The 20585-nt window shown below is 37.7% G+C and overlaps 3 protein-coding genes and 1 long non-coding RNA gene across 4 annotated transcripts; 3 read left to right on the plus strand and 1 right to left on the minus strand.

The window, feature by feature from the left end:
- The first annotated feature begins 582 nt into the window (after window positions 1–582).
- LOC103431283 (probable aquaporin PIP2-5) lies at window positions 583–5155 on the plus strand. Its single transcript, XM_008369458.4, has 4 exons — window positions 583–1312; window positions 2112–2407; window positions 4524–4664; window positions 4806–5155. The coding sequence occupies exons 1-4, from the start codon at window positions 1018–1020 to the stop codon at window positions 4923–4925; spliced, it is 852 nt and encodes a 283-aa protein (XP_008367680.2). The 5' UTR covers window positions 583–1017; the 3' UTR covers window positions 4926–5155.
- Window positions 5156–7945: 2790 nt separating this feature from the next.
- Window positions 7946–8679, plus strand: LOC103431222 (uncharacterized). Its single transcript, XR_528852.4, has 2 exons — window positions 7946–8243; window positions 8332–8679. It is a non-coding gene; the product is annotated as an uncharacterized lncRNA (long non-coding RNA).
- Window positions 8680–15702: 7023 nt separating this feature from the next.
- LOC103431028 (caffeoylshikimate esterase-like) lies at window positions 15703–17438 on the plus strand. The gene has a single exon (XM_008369206.4). The coding sequence runs from the start codon at window positions 16321–16323 to the stop codon at window positions 17308–17310; it is 990 nt and encodes a 329-aa protein (XP_008367428.2). The 5' UTR covers window positions 15703–16320; the 3' UTR covers window positions 17311–17438.
- Window positions 17439–19626: 2188 nt separating this feature from the next.
- Window positions 19627–20121, minus strand: LOC114826184 (uncharacterized). Its single transcript, XM_029106211.1, has one exon. It carries the CDS (start codon window positions 20119–20121, stop codon window positions 19627–19629), a length of 495 nt encoding a protein of 164 aa, XP_028962044.1.
- Window positions 20122–20585: the final 464 nt, after the last annotated feature.

Below are 20585 nucleotides of genomic sequence, written 5' to 3' on the forward strand. Positions count from 1 at the left end.
GTGAAGTAAAAAATTGTGTATGAATAACACTACCCTTAACTCGTATTTGGCTGGGTTTTTTAATTGTTTAATACCGTAAATATTTTATGTTACCAACATTTTTTCACTATTTTGAGAAAAATTATTAAAAAAATGTCTTGTAATATTTTAAAAACTTATAGCTCAAGGAATTATAAACATCACCTTTGTATTTACAAATTATAAGTTAATTTCTTATTCTAAGTATTGTTTATCAAAGAGTGATGCTAAGTAATTGAATACCTCGTTTAAGAATTGTTTTTTTATCAAATCTAATACAAACAAAAATTTTAAATCACATCTACAAATTATATGATGTGTCATCAATAAAAATTAAGCACGTTAATAACCGATTAAGTAATAATTTAATTAGTAATAATTATGTTATATAATTTGTAAAGGAACTAATATTAGCACTTCAAAAATCTCATTATACACTTCTCACAGTGTATTTTGCTTTCTAATTATAGAAATTTTGAAGTGTCAAATAAGATTTTTGAAATACAAATAATAATTCCCTTTGTAAAAGATAAGATAAGTGTCTCTCTAGCACTATCATTTTTTAAAATATCATGCCAAGTTTGGTTGTTTAGTGGAGCTCAAGATAGTGTTTAATACCAAAGCTTCATCATCTTGAAACCGATGCGGGAGTTTACCCAAAGCAAAACATTTCTTATATTTTAAGAAGAAAAATCGAGATTGTTGTAGGTGAGTGGGAAGAACACAGAGAGAGAGAGAGAGTTGAAGTAAATTTAGTGGAAGGTGATGAGGTGGGCTGTGTAGTAAAAAGGCAGGTCACACAGAGTCGGTGGAAGCGAAAAGAAGACACAAAAATAGTAGGTGGGTTAACTCCACATGTTTCAAATTTTCCAGTAAATCTAATTCCTAATCTCTCACCACACCATATATACCCCCTCTCTCCTCACTCCCTCTCCCACACCAAAAAAGCCTCTGTTTTTCTCTGTTTCTCCCAAACTCTGTGAAGCTTAAGCTTTGTTAATGGCCAAGGACATGGAAGTTGCAGAGAGGGGCTCCTTCCCAGCCAAGGACTACCACGACCCGCCGCCTGCGCCGCTCTTCGACCCGGCTGAGCTCGCCAAATGGTCCTTCTACAGAGCTCTCATAGCTGAGTTCGTAGCCACTCTTCTCTTTCTCTACGTCACTGTGCTCACTGTGATTGGCTACAAGAGCCAGACCGAACTAGACAATTGCGGTGGGGTTGGGACCCTGGGGATTGCTTGGGCCTTTGGGGGCATGATCTTTGTCCTTGTTTACTGCACTGCTGGGATTTCAGGTCTGTTTTCTCTTCTGGGTCTCTCTGGTTTTATCTCTACGTATATAAACTAGTAAAAAGTTGAAGTCTTTGATGTTGGTTTTGCTTGTAAAATACAGAAATTACCTAAAAAGTACATTTTGGATGTGGGTTTGTGATTCTGCTTGTAAAATACAGAAGTTAGCTAAACAGTTTATCTTTAGAACAATACTTGGGTCAAAGAAGAGTAGGACAACTCTTAGTGTTTGAATCACATAGCTTTGTGCTTATGTTTACAACTGTTCATATTATGAATCATATTATAAAGATCATCTCTGCAAAAAATAAATTAAAACTAAGATTATTTAATTAATGTATTATAGCAAATACATAGACTGATTGTAATGCTTTTATCAATACCATCAATTTGTTTTTAAAGAATTTGATAACTAAACGACTTTAGTTTTGATTGATTTTTTGCAGAAGCAATCTTTATAGGGTGATTTATAATATGAACGGTTCTGATTATAAACATAAATAAATAACGAACAATTTTGAGAAATTTTGAGTAGGAGTTTCTAATCATCTTTAAGCAATAAGTATTTATCTTTAAGTGAGTTTTCTGTATTTTTCTTGTATATATATATGTAGAATTTAGCTAAAAAGATGAAGTCTTTGACGTGGGGTGTGTCTGAATTCGCTGCTACATGTAGAACTTGTTGAAAAAGCAGCTTTATTTTTAAATGTGGGTTTAATTTGTGGGATTTAGTGTTGCTTATACGTGTAAAATTGTCGAAAAAGGTGCTTTCTAAAATGGGTTTTGTAACTTTTTATTGAACAGGGGGTCACATTAACCCGGCAGTGACATTTGGGCTGTGCCTGGCTCGGAAGGTGTCGCCGGTGAGAGCTGTGCTGTACATGGTGGCTCAGTCGTTGGGGGCCATAGCCGGTGTTGCGCTGGTGAAGGCTATCCAGAAGAGCTACTACACCAAGTACGGCGGCGGTGCCAACTCACTTAGCGATGGGTACAGCATCGGAGTTGGATTGGCTGCTGAGATTATTGGCACCTTTGTGCTCGTTTACACCGTTTTCTCTGCCACTGACCCCAAGAGGAGTGCTAGAGACTCCCATGTTCCGGTACATCTACACCTTTCATCTATAATTTGCAATTACCATTTCCTTGTACTAATCTTTATATTATATGCATCTAATGGCTTTGTTTGTCTCTCGTATTGGTGGCTTTCATACATGGGAGTTTTTTTTTAACCAGAATGGTTATTCAATACTCTAGTTTCTGATATAAACGTTGCGATTCGAGTTTAATAATACTTATTTTTTGAAAAAAAAAAAACAAGGGAGCTGAGAAAATTAGAGAAAATCTAGTGTCTTCAGAAATTTTGAATAAGAATCCACCAGCATGTCTCTTTGGGATTCTAATCTTTGTTTGCTTTTATTTTTCTTGAAACCATTTTAATTTAGGAAACTTTTTTATTTGAATTCATCACATGTTTATTATTATTATTTTTTAAATTTAAATACTTTCTGAAAATGCATTATTTAATCACATGTCCTAGTTTTTGAAAATTTTGACTCCTTCTCAAAATGCATTATTTTTTGAACGAGCTAGTAAATGCATTAATTATATATATATATATATATATATATATATATATATATATATTGTAAACCATCATTTAACCTTTGGACAAGTTTAGGTGTCCCACACACTACTGCTAATTCTTTTAGGGGGCGTTTGTTTGCCCTCACTAAGTGGGACTGGACTGGACTATCTGTTAGTCCAATACTGTGTTTGTTTCATGCTGGGACTAACATTAATGAGACTAAAGGGGACTAGCATGGACAAAACTCTTCACTAAGAGGTCTTAGCGAGACCCCCCAATAACCATGGGACTAGCTAAGACTATCCTCTCTCGTCCTCGTCATGCTCAACAATCACTCCCGATAGACTCCTCGTCATCTCCGGTCACCGAGATTATAATAAAATATTAATAATTTATATATTAAATAATATAATATTAAAATTTGTTATTATCCGCTTCTTAGTCCAACACTGCACCAAACACTTCACTAAGTTAGTCCAGCTTAGTCTAGTCTAAGCCAGTCCAGCTTAGTCCTTGAAGCTAGTCCAGTCCGAGATAGTCCGGCGCAACAAACGCCCCCTTAGGGTTTTGTTGTACATATGTTCATCACATATAGATGTTCTTAAAAGGATCATATTCTTGTGTTTTTTGGTGTTTATATCGTGCTTATATCCAAAATGAGATCTCGGAACCAAGTATTAGAGGCAAAATCTTGAGTTTACTGTTCCTTTGGGATAGTGCAATGGCTATATAGCACAATCTCGTCAAATATTAGATGTTGCCCTTGAAATTGTTAGAACCAAAAACTCTTTTCAAGTCTCATGGCAAAAGATACGTTGTTGAGAATTGCATTTCGCAAGTGGTGGATTGCCTTGGTGAATTAGGGTCTCTCTCTTCAACTCGCTGCATCTCGATTCAAACCCTTTCCCTCTCATTGGCCTAGCATAAAGAAATAGCATTTCCCTTATGAGTAGGGTGAAAAGAATGAGCTGGGCCAACTGTTTTTTTCTGGTTAGCATTTCAGGGTATCATGCAATGCAATAGATGCGGAAGTCACCTAATTTTGTTTGCTTTCAACAAGTTGCTTCAACTTTTTCAATTATTTTCTCCCAACTTTTCACCTTTCCATCATTCCTAACGTGCCATGCCTTCTTCTAGTATCGTCATGAATCATGACTCACTCGAGGTCTCAACGTCAATCTGTGGGTGCTTCACATAAACCTCGTTTAACAACCTCAAAACCACTAGTTTAGTTATTGTTTAATATTAAAAAGTTGATTAACGTCTGATTTGTTTCTGGTGTTAAACAGTTCCAAACATTTGATATGCTGAGTCAGAAATGAATGAAAGTTGTCTAATTTTGTTTTTATTTAGCTTCACAATCACGGGGCATGTCTTTTCTATGTACCGTTTTAGTCCATTTTCCAACTCTTCCATCCTGTTCCAAACTGTCCTGTTGTCTACATTTTTTGTATGTTTTCCACTTGTATATATTCCGATGGAGATTCTTAGTTATCTCCGGTTGTATATCTTCTCGTGTCTTATCTCTAATGTCACGTGTCTGAGAGAGACAGGAAAGAATACAACCGGATACATGGTGGATTCTCTCGTATTCTAGCTGGCTAAATTGTGGACTGTTGTGAATTTTGAAGGTTTTGGCTCCACTGCCAATCGGGTTTGCTGTGTTCATTGTTCATTTGGCCACCATCCCAATCACTGGCACTGGCATCAACCCTGCTAGAAGTCTTGGACCTGCTGTTATCTTCAACCAAGACAAGGCTTGGGATGACCAAGTATGTATTCCAATATTAATTATTCATCACTTTTATATTATTATTATTATTATTATTTAATTTTATATAACGTAAGATATTCCGGAGCTCCTCAGAATTTTCGCTAATATATGTTCTTGTCTACTCTCTTGTTGGTTGCAGTGGATTTTCTGGGTTGGACCCTTCATCGGAGCAGCAATTGCAGCCTTCTACCACCAATTTATCTTGAGAGCAGGAGCTGCCAAGGCCCTTGGATCATTCAGGAGCCACCCGAGTGTTTGAATTGAAATATTTTCTGAGAATGTGATGGGATTTGGAAAACAATGTTAATTATTATGAAGGGTAATATTTATATTTAATTGTGCTTAACTTATGCTTTGTGTATGAAGGTTTCATTTGGTCATCTCTCAATTAAATTTCCATCAGAAAAAGGGGCTGAGAGGCCATGAATTTGTAGATATTGTCACGTACTTGCCTTTGAATTTACTTCAATGTCATTGCCATTTTCTCAAGATTTTCTCCTTGTTTTCTGCTTTCTACTCATATCATGCTTGAAGACAAGTGCTTTTATAATTTTGGGGTCACTTTTGCTTGCTATATGATGGCTAAGTGAGATCCACTTGAAGCTTAGTGGGTTGGGCACTGTAAAAAGCAGAAGGTGAATGAATACTAGTTTTGCATCTAGAAACCAAAGGCAAATAAGGGTGGAAACATGGGGAGTTTGGCACAACTCCGCTTTAAGCACTTGTAAGGTTTGTTTAACTTTTCGCTCTGAAATAACTTAAGACCTTATCTGTAGCGAAACATGAAGCTTAATATGGACGAATAATCCAAATGCATATGTTGTTAAAAGGAATTGTATCCAGTTGCCTTATTTCTTCGATGAGGAATTAAGCGGTGTGGAGCATACGTGAAATGTTGGTTTTACACGTGGCAAATTTGCTCTGTTACTATAAAAGAAGATAAAATTACAGTCTCATGCCAATAATATCAATGACTCAGATGTTTATAAGTTTTCTAAACTTTTTTCGATGTAAGATATTTCTTCAAATCCTCAACCACTCCCGTTTAGAGATATTCATAATCTTGCAAATCTTGGGATGCTTGATTTGGTTGATCAAGTCATGGAGTCTGCTATATTTGTCCGTTGGCGCAACACACCATACAACTCGTTGCCTTCGCTTTCCTTCTACACTATACTACAATCCACTATCTCACCCTTTTCCCAAGATTCCCAACAACAAAATCTAATCTCTCCCAACACACACCACATAATATATATATATATATATATATATATATATATATATATATAACATGTTATATATATTATATATATATGTATGTATGTATGTATGTATATAGCTGTTAGTGTGACATACGCGAATTTTTGTACCTCATGAAACCTCAAATCCATGAATGTGGACGTCTTGTCTTCCAATATCTATATGGCTGTAAGGAAACCTTTGAAGGGAAGAAATCTCCAATTTTTATAAAAATGGAAATTAGTTGTGGAGTCCCTATCACACCGAATTTTAACAAGCTGATCGTCTATTTTTCAAGTTGCACCTCATAAATTATCTTTGCAAAATATTAACCAAATTGAAAATATTTGAGGCGTCTAATTAAGTACAAAGAAATTGACTAATACTTTCTTTTCTAAGAAACATTGAAATTTCATCGTGGTAATTAAATTAGCAAATGATCTCAGATTAAATTGAATTTCTGAAAGGATGATCTATGAATCGAGACTTACAAAATAGACAATTCGGATCATTGAAGTTCGATGTAGAGTGAGCCTTACAATTAGTCCCCATTTACCAAAAATGGGGATCTTTTGGATAAAGGGCCTGGTGTCTGTAATATTATATTTAACTTAATTTTTGGGTTTTTTTTTCATTTTTTTAATTGTTCTTGTAAATTTAATTAAGGTTAAGATGTAGATGCAAGGATCGGTAATAGTGAGATTCTCGTATTTTACCTTCAGGCCTAAGGGGCAATGTTCAATCCTCTGCCATCCTAAAAAACAGGAAGTTTAATAGCTGAGAATAATGTTAAACCGTAAGATCGATCTTACTGAAAATAAAATTTCAAACGCGACACGTTACATTGAAGCTCAAAACACGACTGATATGGATCATGGCTCTTGTGGCTTATATCTTGTTTCTTGTTGTTGAACCCAACAAGTTGAAGATGGCCCTAATTGCTCGTAGACAGTTTTACCAGATCAAGTGAGGTTAGCCATGTAGCTCTTCAAAATACTATCTTACCCTCACCCACTTTGAGTTTGAATTGCCACTGGGTCTCTTGAGAGTTGAGACTAGCTGCTGGATTCCAGGAGTTCCACCCCAAAGGGCCGAAAGAGTGACATAAACATAAGAAATATCCTTACTCTTGCCATTTTAAACATATCATAAACATATTACTTCACACTGTTTGCATGTGGAGAATATTTTGAATTGAACGTAACATTGCCAGGTAATATTATGTAATAGGTGGATTGATAACATCATTTCACATTAGCAACCACATTAAAGTTAAGGGAACTTTAACAAAAAACATCCGGTGCTGTTCACTTTAATGAAAAACCATATTTTTACACTAAAAAGTCAATCCTGGTACTATTCACTTTACCCTTTATTTTGTCCTTATCATTAAAACTCAAAGTTTTCAAGCCCTTTTGTGAGAGTGGCATGATCACCAAGCTGCTGTATTGAATACTCTCTTCCACGATTAAAACTCTCACACATCATGTTTAATAGTTGTTGCTCTCTATCTCTCTCACGCATTAATAGAATATATAACTGTACTTTACACAGTAAGGTCTGGAAGTCAATTGCAAAATGAGTCACGAGGTTTTAACTTTTGTATTTCACACCACGTGGTTTTTGAATTGCACAAATTTAACCTCTTTGTCAATTTCACCTTCTAAGTGGACGTTGATGCAACATAGACTAGACTCACATTTTAAGCACCCGTTGACCTTCAATTTCAATGTTTAGTCATACTCTTTTACTCTTTTAATTCTTTTATGAACGTGTGCTTAAAATGCAAGCCCAATATATGCCACATCAGCAATTAACATCTAATTTAATAGTAGAATAGAAAGAGAGGTTAGTTGGTACAATTCAGAAATTAGGTGGTGTAAAATGCACAAAATTAAAATATCGTGGCTCATTTTGCAATCGACACCAAAACTTGTGGGGGTAAACTGCAGTTAACTCGAGATAAAAATGTTCACATTGATGTAATTAACTGAGGGAGACCTATCTGAAAAGCAAATAAGCAAAGCAAACAGTGCTGTGGTGTGCACGCTTCTATGATTGCCTGTGGTAGCACGGCAAGCAAATGCAATACTTCAAAGTCAAGCAACCACCGCACTTGCAATTCTATATAGCAAACACTGCCTGCCACTTCCTTTTCAGACTTCAACTGCAAAAAATTACCAACAAATTAATCAAATTTTCTTATGGCACCCATCACCAACCTCGTCTGCTTCCTTTTCACTCACTTTGGTTTTCTCTGGACACCCACGTTGCTCCACAACTTCAGGTATGAAAACCTCATTGAGCTTGAGCGATATACATTCCAAAGTTACAGGTACGAAAATCCCCTCGGTCCCTCTCACTTGGGTTTTGGTTTTTCACACCCTGAACTTGCAACCCTTATCTAATCTCATCGTCTGCAGCTACCAGCATTTAATTGTTGTTCAAACTTAATCAAGACATATATGTGTGTGTTCATATGTATACATGCTCAAAGAATCAAAGTTCCACATGACCGGCTGTGTTTGATCGCCGTCGATGAAGTGATCATGAAGGCCGTTCATCGGTTTTGGAGCTGCAGATAGTGTTGTGATCGTAGCAAAACATCACTGTAAATATACTGTTATGATCAAGATAAATAATTGTACACAACGTGGCATTCATTTCTGTTGTCATATGGTGCATTGCAATGTAGTTTTTAACTTTGTTTTTGTGGGTCTTATTATTTGCTTTAATTGGGATTGATATTAAATGTAACAACTTTTTATTTAGTACGATATTCTACACTAATCGCTAGGAAGAGAAAGAGTTTAAATCCGAAATACAATGAGTTGAAGATAAAAACTTTAACTGCTGGAGCAATACCCGCTGGTTCTAAATGTAACAAGTTTGAGTGTATTGACTATTATGCTTTAAGTAAAAGGGGTAGTTAACTTGCCTTTGAGGAAAAGCAATTAAAGAGCTAATCACTACACTTTACCATCTCTAGTTAGGCCACCAAACGAGGGTAACACGTGCATTTATCTGACGGACCAAGTCTTTCCACGTCACTGTCAATTCTACTTCATCATCATACTCCAAGTCTCGAATCAGGATCCTCTTCGGATCCTCTCTGTGAGGATTCTGAAGATTCTCAAATCGTATCCATTTATCGTACATCGTTTGATCAGAAATTATTTTAAATATTTTTATTTAAAATTCAATATGGCTAGTACTTGACGAAAAATGATCACACAATTTACAATAAATGGATATGATTTGATGATCCATAGGATCCTCATTCCCAAGTCTCATTCACTCGATGATCCAAACCCATTACTTAGCACCGTTGTCCATCTCCAAGCCTTCCTTACATCCCATGCCCAATAAAACCACACATGACCATTCCCCAATCCACAGAATGGGGACGCCCATTCACTCAGAGAGATTTTTCAGTGTGACCATCACACGAGGTAGTATATCACGTATTCTTATAAAAATGGTGAGTTATATATGTTAAAAGGTTAATAACTTAAAAATTAAAAAATTTCACCACTTGCATAAAAACACATGGTGTACCATCTGTGTTTCCGTCACAACTAAAAATTTCTCCATCCACTCGATGCAATAGGCCACATTTCATTACAGGATAGTGTTATTCACACACTCGTTTTTATTTTTCACACATGTTCTTAATTTTTAGTTATTGGATCGAATAACTCGAAGAAGACTAATGACAAAAAAATTAACAAGGGTGTGTAGGGTAAAAATAAGTGTGTGAATAACATTAACCTTCGTTACATAAAGTATCTAGACACTTGCTTTTAGTCCTGAAGGGAATTTTCTCGTCTCAATGATAAATTATTGCATGAAGTTGAAACACTGTCAAAAGCTATAATTATTACTTTTTTACATGTAAATAAAAATTGATACCAATATCATACCAAAAGCATAAACTCGTTGTCTATTCATATCATAACACGTAAATTATTTATTACATGAGTGTATTTTTGTACTATACAATAAAATTTTCATTTCAATTTAGACATAATCACAAATATTTTTTTATTTTTTTATTTTTTTTAACTCATGGGCATATCCTATTCTTATTTAGGAGGAAGGAAATTTGAACTCGGTAACAAGGTTGGTTAAGTGATAATTAATTAAAATATAAAGATCTTGAAAAAAACTCAACAATAGCATTTTCCCCAAAAATTATGAGCTATCTTTCCGTTTTTATTTGTTTTACTAAGTTCTTTGAAAAACTATATAAACTATATGGGTAAATTACATAGTAACCCTTCATGTTTGAGATCTATTACAATCTCATACAACATCTTTAAAACATTTCACTTTCATACTTCAAGTACTATTTTATTTCAATATAATACATCTGTTATATTTTCCATCCATTAATCCGTTAAATGCTGATGTAGCTGCCACATTTGTGCCACGTGACTGCCAAATATGTGCCACGTAGCCAAAAAAATAATTTTTAATTTTTTGTTAAAACCTAAATCTTCTAAAGAAATTTATTAAAAAACCAAAAACCAAATGTGGCAGCCACGTCAGCATTTAACGGATTAATGGATGAAAAATCTAACGGATGTATTATATTGAAATAAAATAGTACTTGATGTATAAAAGTGAAATGTTTTAAAGATGTTGTATGAGGTTGTAATAGACTTCAAACCTGATGGGTTACTATGTAATTTACCCAAAACTGTATTTTCTTGGCGTTTTTGTCACATCACGTGCTTCATAAAATTCATAACTCTGATTTGAGCCCTAATAGTATTTTTCTTGAATTTTCAAATTTTCAACCTAAAGTTTCAATAAAAATCCTTATGGGGCTTGTAAAATGGTTGGATCACTTCTAAATCATTTGTAATATCTTTGCATAAACTCAACAATTGCCTCTTTTCACAAAAATGTGAGCTATAACTCTTGATTTTTTGTCAGGTATCGATAACAAGTTCATAGTTATTTTCATAAGTCGAACATAAGACATTTTACTTGTGATAAAAGTATCAGTAAGTTATTATCTAGTCAACAAGATGAAGAAGGCCAACGACGTCGTTGGGGAAGAACTTATCGGTTCTGCCAATTATCTGACTTTGCTCAGGGAGCCAATTATTACCCGTCCCTCTTCTTGTCGAAACATACAGTCCCCTCCATTTCCTCCGTCGTCGAAGATCACCAGTGCACAAAAAGAGAGAGAGACATGCATCTATGGCCGTCGGCGACGATCAGAGACTCCTTCAAGCTCGATTACCTGAGGAAGCTCGACTGGAACCTCCAGAGGATGAAAAGCGAGAAGGAATCACAAAAATCAGTCAAGCAGAACCTGCTCGATGGCCAAGACGGCGGAGCCGCCAAACAGTTGGATAGCCCACGAGGCCAAGTCAACGGAAAAGCGGCGGACTTGACCAATCCAAAGGCTCATGGAAGAGATAGAATGGTCGCTGGACTCTGCGGAGAGACTCTGATGCTTCTCTCTTGCTGCTTCTGCTGTGGAGGTAAACTTGAATTTATCTCAGCCCCTTTTGATTTGACATGATAAAGTTTTGAAATTTGTGTTGGAATTGAAATTTTACGATTTGGGTTTTGTTTATATGAGCTTCTTTGGTTTTGTATGTGGGGAATTAGTGTTTAACTTGGGTGGAAAATTGGGGTTGGATTTGAATTCTTTGAGGGATGTTGTTGTATAATCGTTGCTTAGTGAGTTTAATGTGGCTTTCTCTTAATTATGTGTGAGAAAGAAAACTTATTGATAGTGTAGAATATATATATTTGGAATTCGAGCAGTGTGCCTTTGGTTTGATTGCTAGTTTGGACACAAGATGATGCTGGAATCCTGTCATGTCTTTTTTGTTTATCGATTAGTTTAAGCATAAACTGATTGATATCAAGGTCAGGTCAATCTTTTAGTTAGAGGATTCAAAGATTCTACCTGCTTTTGTGAGCCTGTAAAAGGTGGGCGGGTGGTGGCTTGTTGCCTAAGAATTGATCAGCTTGACAAGGATTCTTGTGACCATCGTTTTATGTAGAATATTTTTAGAGTACTTTGTTTGGAGAAGCTGGTAAAGGAGGTGACTGGAGGACTGAATGAGATATCATTGATGAACACGGTATCAGCAGATTAGATGCAAATTACTTCAAAAGATTCAACACGGAGTGCACGTGCTCTAGATTAACATGGGGACTTTTTTTTCGTAGAGGTTAACAGTTTTTGGTTTAACTATCAGTATTGTCTTGTTGAGCTGGGAATAGTGGGAATGCCTAATTCCAGGGTCATAAAGTGCTAAATTGGGGGAGGATATCAGTGCGAGGTACAGCGTTGTCATCCATGATCATATATTCTCACAAACTTATTGGCGTCCCTATGGATTTATGCCCTATAACATGTCGACGTATATGTGAAGAATGGATACCTAAGAAGTCTCTAATTTGAATGGTCTATGTGATGGTATATTCTCGGTGCAGTTGGAAAACAAGGTGGCATCCTTTTGCCTAAATTTATAGTCTGCGGTAAATGAAATGTGTGATGGTAGTTATGAAAGACTGTAAGGCCATCTCTAACCGAAGGGTCCAGAGGGCCAGAGGGCCGAAAATAGCCCTAAAACCGTCTCCAACCGAGGGCTAGGCCAGAGGGCTCTGGAATCTGGGAGGGCCCCACGGGATCGGAGAGGGTTGGAGGGCTGGAGGGCTGGCTACTTTCGGCCAGCCAGCCAGCCCCGGGCTGGCTATTTTTTTTTTAATGTTTTCCTATTGCTGTCGGTTATAACCGACAGCATTAAAGAAGGATTTTTTAATAGTGTCGGTTATAACCGACAGTAATAGTTATTCAAAGGCAATTTATTTTTTAATTACTATTAGTGTCGGTTATAACCGACACTAATAGTTTGAATTTTTTTTATTATAACGGCTAGTAGCCGTTGTATTAACAGTTTTTTTTATATGAATTTAAACTTCTTTTTTTCCTTTTCATATGAATCAAATTTTGTTTCATATTTTTTTTCAATTCTATTTTACAAAATTTGTTTCAATTTTTTTTTTAAATTCTATTTTTTTTTTCTATAACTTCTATTTTACAAAATTTGATTCATATTTTTTTTTCCTATAACTTCTATTTCACAAAATTTGTTTCAGTTTTTTTTAAATTCTATTTTTTCCCTATAACTTCTATTTTACAAAATTTGATTCATATTTTTTTTTCATATAACTTCTATTTTACAAAATTTGTTTCATATTTTTTTAAATTCCATTTTTTCCCTATAACTTCTATTTCACAAAATTTGTTTCATATTTTCTTTCAATTCTATTTTTTCCTATAACTTTCTAGGCCATTATACAACATTGAATTAAATTAAGTAACATGAAACAACATTAAACAATATGAAACAACATTAAATAACATTAACCAACATAAAAATTATACAACATAAAAAAAACATTTAACAACATGAAACTTAAACAACATTTTTAAAAACATTTAAAAACATAAAACGTAAACGCCTACTCGAAGCTTCACTTAGCCGTTGGATTTGAATTTAAATTGTAGTTTCAAAATAATAAATTATGTTTGGCCCTATGACCCTTTGGCCCTCGGTTGGAGATGATTTTTTGTGACAGTGCTAAAACGAGCCATCTGGCCCTCTGGCCCTCGGTTGGAGACGGAGGCAAATATGACCATGTACTGTTCATTAAAATATTAATATCTTGAAGAATCTTGGAGGGCCAGAGGGCTCAAACGAGCCCTCTAGCCAGCCATCGGTTAGGCCATCTCCAACCGATGGCTGGCCAGAGGGCTCGTTTTAGCCCTGTCACAAAAAACCGTCTCCAACCGAGGGCCAAAGGGCTATAGGGCCAAACATAATTTATTATTTAAAAACTACAATTTAATGTTGTATAAATGGCCTAGGAAGTTATACGAAAAAAATAGAATTGAAACAAATTTTGTGAAATAGAAGTTATAGGAAAAAAAATATGAAACAAAATTTGATTCATATGAAAAGGAAAAAAAGAAGTTTAAATTCATTAAAAAGGGAAAAAAAGAAGTTTAAATTCATTAAAAAAGAAAAAGAAAAAAGAGGCCTAATAATCCAACGGCTACTAGCCGTTATATTCAAAAGCATTTCAAACTATTAGTGTCGGTTATAACCGACACTAATAGTAGAACTATTAAAAAAAAAAAAGAATACCTTTAATGCTGTCGGTTATAACCGACAGCAATAGGAAATCATTAAAAAAAAAATAGCCAGCCTGGGGCTGGCTGGCTGGCCGAAAGCAGCCAGCCCTCCAGCCCTCTCCGATCCCGTGGGGCCCTTCCAGATTCCAGAGCCCTCTGGCCTAGCCCTCGGTTGGAGACGGTTTTAGGGCTATTTTCGGCCCTCTGACCCTCTGGACCCTTTGGTTGGAGATGGCCTTAGAGATGGCCTAATGATAAGAGGATCATATACATGCTTCGGGCATGTCATGTACAGACTTCTTTCTACGTGGGGTGTTCTGTGAAGATAACATAGTACTGGCAGAGTGTGAAACTATGAGCCGGTGATCAGGTTAATTTGATTTGATGCTGATTAAGGGCTCTATTTGTATATCTATGAAATCTTTTCTATCCGCATTGTCAATTAACAGTCGATAGTCTCTTCTGATTGGTTATGTCCGCTCATATCCTTTTTATTCCTAGCAGTTGTGTTTCAGTTCATACACTAACCATTTTCCGTTTGCCTATGCATGAATATGAGGGTTTTCTTCTTTCAGCATGCGCAGATGAAGAGGCTGATCTTATCTTTTGACGACGAGTCTAGGAATCGAACGTCACAGACAATAATGTAGAGTCTTTCTTAGTTTTGGTCTTAATATTAGACTTCCCTGGGCGTATATGTCAACAAGACGAAGATGATACAAGGGAAAATTGTAATTCTTGTTACAACTATGGAGGAGGATGTCTGCACCTGTATATTGTTGGGTGCTAATATGACGCAGAATGCTTGTATTGCTAATTTTCTATGGATAGAATAACATTGTTTACGATTGGTTTTACGGTGGAACTTTATTTTATTTTTTTCATGGTATTAGAGCAAATTATCCCACCTGATGATGGTGTGTCACTTAAGGCTGGTTTGGTATTGCTGTGCTTTAAAAAAAAACTGCTGTGAGAATAAGCGGCTGTGAAATAAATCACCAAAGTGTTTGGTAAACTTTTTTGTAAACGTGCTTTTGGAAAAAAATACAATCTGATAGTGAGTCTTTTCATTAAAGGAGCACTGTAGCTCCGTGTGCTTTGAAAAAAAACCAATTTTCCAAAGCTGTAAATAGCAGCTTCAGCATTTTTCCTTTAATTTCAGCTTATTCTCACAGCAGCTTCCAAAATAAGCTCTTTTTTTTCAGTTTACCAAACACCTAAAACCATCACAGCTTTTTTTATGAATAGAATAACATTGTTTACGATTGTATTGCTAATTTTCTATGGATAGAATAACATTGTTTACGATTGGTTTTATGGTGGAACTTTATTTTATTTTTTCCATGATATCAGAACAAATTGCCCCACCTGATGATGATGTGTCACTTAGCCCCGCGTGTTGGGTGATATCCCTTTGGCTTCACACGACTGTCAATGTGTGGATTTCTCACGTGTGACCCACTAATTAGGTCCCACATGAGGTGGTGTTGAAGTATCTCACATGGGCAGGATGGCAGAGAAAATAAGAGTTTAAATATTTTAACCCTACTCCGACTACCACCAAGCCTTTTTGCAAAAAAATCCACACTTGTAGAACTGTGCAGGTGATAATTAATAAGTTAGAAACAACATCGGTGTTATTGGAAATGAGCATTTGGCCTGTCTCTTTGGTAAGTTTGACAATATTACAATCTGAAATTCACGTTCTATGCATAAAAACATAGTTTCAAGTTTTTGACGAGCAAGATATACATTAAATTGCTCTATGAAGCTCAGCCGTAATACATTAGGCATCATCGCCCAACAGGATTATCTGATGAGCGATTAACACTAGAGTGGCAGTAGGGTTGGTTTGACATATCTATATTGTTACACCCCCATTTGCTCCCTCTAGTTCCATGGACTATGAGGGTGTCTCGTGCAACTGAAGCTAGCACAACACATCTTCCAACAACTATAGTAGTATCAACACGTGACTGCCGCTAGCATAACTCTTTAGATTTCGTACTCTTGAACAATTATGACAACTTTACGCATCTTCGAACAATTATGACTAGTCTATATGCGACTGCCGCTAGCACAACTCTATAAAAAGCATTGCAATGCTTTCATCCAGCATTAATATTGTGACACCCCACACCTACCCATCACACCCAACTTCAACCCAACCCTGCCCAACCACCTAGCCCAGCACCAAGAATAAGTAAGCCACCCAGCGCATTTTAGCAACCGCAAGTTCAAAATGGCGCACCCGATTGCGGAGGCGAACGAGGAAAGCCCCTACGGCGCGTTAACTCCGGAGGCCTTCTATTCCCGCCACAACGTCTCCCACGCATCCGAGTACACCACAAACCCCCGAGGCCTCAAGCTCTTCACCCAGTGGTGGACCCCACTGCCTCCGACTGAGATCGTCGGGACCCTCGCCATCGTCCACGGCTTCACCGGCGAGACCAGCTGGTTCGTCCAGCTCACCGCCGTCCACTTCGCCAAGTCCGGCTTCGCCGTCTGCGCCATCGACCACCAGGGCCATGGATTCTCTGATGGACTCATCGCTCACATCCCCGACATCAACCTCGTAGTCGACGACTGCATCTCTTTCTTCGACTCGTTTCGTGCCAACCACGCGCCGAAGAACCGCCCCTCGTTCCTCTACTCTGAGTCCCTCGGCGGCGCGATCGCCCTTCTCGTCACGCTCCGGCAAGGAAGCGGCGCGTGGGACGGTCTCATCCTCAACGGCGCCATGTGCGGGATCAGCCCCAAGTTCAAGCCGCCGTGGCCGCTCGAGCACCTGCTCTTCCTCGTGGCCGCGGTGATCCCGACATGGAGGGTGGTTCCCACGCGTGGGTCGCTCCCGGACGTGTCGTTCAAGGAGGAGTGGAAGCGGAAGCTGGCGCTGGCGAGTCCGAGGAGGACGGTGGCGAGGCCACGCGCTGCGACGGCGCTTGAGCTGCTGAGAGTGTGCAAGGAGCTGCAGGGGAAATTCGAGGAGGTGGAGGTGCCGCTGTTGATAGTCCATGGGGGCGACGACGTCGTCTGCGACCCCGCATGCGCGGAGGAGCTGTACAGGCGCGCGTCTAGCAAGGACAAAACGCTCAGGATCCACGAGGGCTTGTGGCACCAGCTGGTTGGCGAGCCCCAGGAGAAAGTGGACTTGGTGTTCGGTGAAATGGTGGAGTGGCTTCGTACTCGAGCTCAACGCGCCGCCGCCGCGAATGGAGGTGGTGGTGCCTAGTGCAGAACTATAGGGGTTAGGGCTAATTTGGTTTGCTGTGTCTTGAAAAAAAAGGCTTGATGTGAGAATAAGCGGTTGTGCTATGAAAATAAGCGATTGTGAAATAAATCAGCAAAGCATTTGGTAAATTTTTTTGTAAAAGTGCTTTTGGAAAAAAAACAGTTTGATAGTGAGTTTTTTCATTAAATGAGCATTGTAGCTCCGTGTGCTTTGAAAAAAAACTAGTTTTTCAAAGCTGCAAATAGCAGCTTCAGCTTTTTCCTTTGATTTTAGCTTATTCTTACAGCAGCTTTCAAAATAAATTCTTTTTTTTTTAGTTTACCAACCTAAAACCTTCACAACTTTTTTCGATAGATGTATATTTTTTAAGCACCACATTTCCAAATCACCTCTTAATTTTTAGTTTAACTAGATTTGTAGGGAGGAATCAGAAGCTGCCAATGGAAGCATGCCATGTCACTTCAAGTTTAAATAAATATATTATTAACTAATTAAAAATTTAGTGAATTATCTAACAGTTTGTCAAAAAAAAAAAAAGTTCAACCACCCCAAATTCCCAAACCTTATTTCGGTCCAATTAAAAGGGATCCAAATATGGGTTTTGGCTATTATTAGGTTAAGATTTTATGAGAGTATAAATTTGTAGTTCATGTGGTTATGAGCACGTGGCATGTGATGTGCATGTATCTGAGGTATTGTGTTTGAATCCTATCTCCTCTAATATCCCTCGTATCAAATAAAGGAAAAAAGATTAAGCCTGTAAGAATAAAATTGAATTGAATCGATAAAAATGATACCTTTGAAAAATCACCCACGTTTCTTGGACAAGATGAGAAAATTGAGATCGTTTTTCTGCTAATAATTTACCATATTTTTTGTTTCCACCATAGAAGATGAGTTTTTCTGCATTTACTCCTTTTTTTATCTGTTGGTTTTTAGTAAAATAAAGATTAAGGACGATGGATTCGACCATGATGTGGATTGTGCACCAAGCAATGAACAATGCACACGAAAAAAATGCAGTTGAAAGAAGGCGTTCTCCAGCGCTTGAATGGGATCTGCAGATTTTATGAATTGGCTGTAATGCAGCTAGAAGGGTGTTTGAAGTTTGTTCGACAAGAAACAGACGGAGTTTAATTTCTTTTAAGATGGAGAGTGTCATTACCAAGAGCCTTCTTATTGCCAACCTAAACCACATGAAGAGGTTCAATTAAACTCATCTGTTTCTTTATCTCCACCTGCCCTCAGATTTTCACAAATCACAAGCATTGGCTGATTTTGAACACAGAACGAGCGATAAGTTGGAAATGAACTTTTTGAGGTATTGTTCTATCTACAACTCATTCCTCACTACAGCTTTAATTTACTTCTAGTAGGCTTCTGGTAGACTAACCGGATTGCAATCCTACTTCTTTACAGATTGGACAAGATGAAGGATAGTTTAGATACACTCGTCAAACTTGTATCCTCCTTGAGAAAAAAAGAAATCAATTCATCGGGACACTTTTACTAGGAGATGTCATGATCTCTGGAAGGCTGAAACTGGGGTTCTCGGCTGCAGTAAATTAATATTTTCGGTTTTGATTTGTTCATGATTAAATCATTTCAAGTTTAATATTGGTTGATGTGTGTCATAAATAGGTTGATCTTCTTGGTGATCAAGTGGATGACATTATGTGATCACTCACCAGTTCTGCGGCACTATTCCGAGGTGAGCAATGTTTTCGTTTCCCCATTTCTTGCGTCGCAAGGTTCTGTTTTTACCGATGCTTAAGTAATCCTTTCCATAATACACAAGCTTCTGTTTTACATTGGAAATGTGAATTGTTTATCGCCGCTCGATTTTCCTGCAGGTCGCTGACGTCTTACGATTGATCAAGGCGGAACTAACCGGAGTTGTGAATGCGTCGAAAATTTGACATGTCCATAGAAGAAAAAGATAAAACAAACAGAAACACAGGGCTGCAGGAAAAGACAGTAAGAAACCAACAAGGAAAACAAAATAAAAATACAACATTTCTCAATTGGTTGGCGAACTATACTATGTTTTGAGAAGATCAAACAGCAAGACAAAACCCAAGCTGGCGATTAGCTCTCATCCTTGGTTTTACCTTGATAAGTTCGTACCAGGTTATTTCGCCGTCTGCTTCTTGTCTTTTTTTCTGGCTCTGTGAAGGTTAAACAGTTATAGTTTGTGGATATATGAACCTGCATTTCAAGTTCTTGATTGTTTTCTGTACATCATCGAAAACTCGAAAGCTCTCTCATGGCCAAACTGCTTCATTTATGCTCCTATTGTGTCCTAGTTTTGCTTCTCTATGTTAAGTTTGTGACTTCCTTCAACCAGTTTGGATTGGGCGCACCACGGCCTGCGCCCACTGGAGGGCTAACGACATCGCCATCATCATCACCATCACCATCAGCACCACCATCAGCTCCGACACCATCACCATCACCACCATCACCAGCTCTGACACCATCACAGCCACCATCAGCTCCGACACCATCACCATCAGCTCCAACACCATCACCATCACCACCACCACCATCTCCGACACCATCACAGCCACCATCAGCTCCGACACCATCACCATCACCACCACCACCAGCTCCGACACCATCACAGCCATCATCAACACCGTCTCTGCCACCATCACCAGAATCTGAACCACGTCCACCACCTACAAATAGCAAAGGGTCTTCAGGAGGACTGAGTGGTGGACAGAAGGCAGGGGTGGTGTTTGGAGTGCTGATCGGGGTAGGACTGATCGGGTTTGGTGGCTTCGTGTACAAGAAACGCCGCGCTAACATTAGACGGAGCCGCTATGGAGCTGCAGCCAGGAGAAGCTTTCTTTGATTTAGAAAAAATTAGAGTGTGAGATAGGAGACCAACATCAACGTATACTTGTTAATTCAAATTTTGATTTGATTGTTCTTCCTAAATATCGAAAAACTTGCATTTGCAACAAAATTTGAAAATGTCGTACGACTTGTTCATGTCATAATCTTAGTTATGGACGTGTTGCAATTTGTAATTTACAAAGAAAAAAAGGTTTGAAACAATGTATCACTTGTAGTCTAATTCCGTCTACTTTCTCATCTAAAAACTTTGTACGTGATTTGCACACGACTCACTCTTTTCAAGAGTATTTTAACGTTTGAAACATCGATACAACTTTGTCAGATTAGTGCTTTTCAAGTGGTTTTTTCGCCTAAAATCCAAGTGGTGCAAAATGGTTCCCTAGCAATGCACCACGTGATAGCTTGCATTACAA

Source organism: Malus domestica, chromosome 01 (genome assembly GCF_042453785.1).
Source record: "Malus domestica chromosome 01, GDT2T_hap1".
NCBI lineage: Eukaryota > Viridiplantae > Streptophyta > Magnoliopsida > Rosales > Rosaceae > Malus > Malus domestica.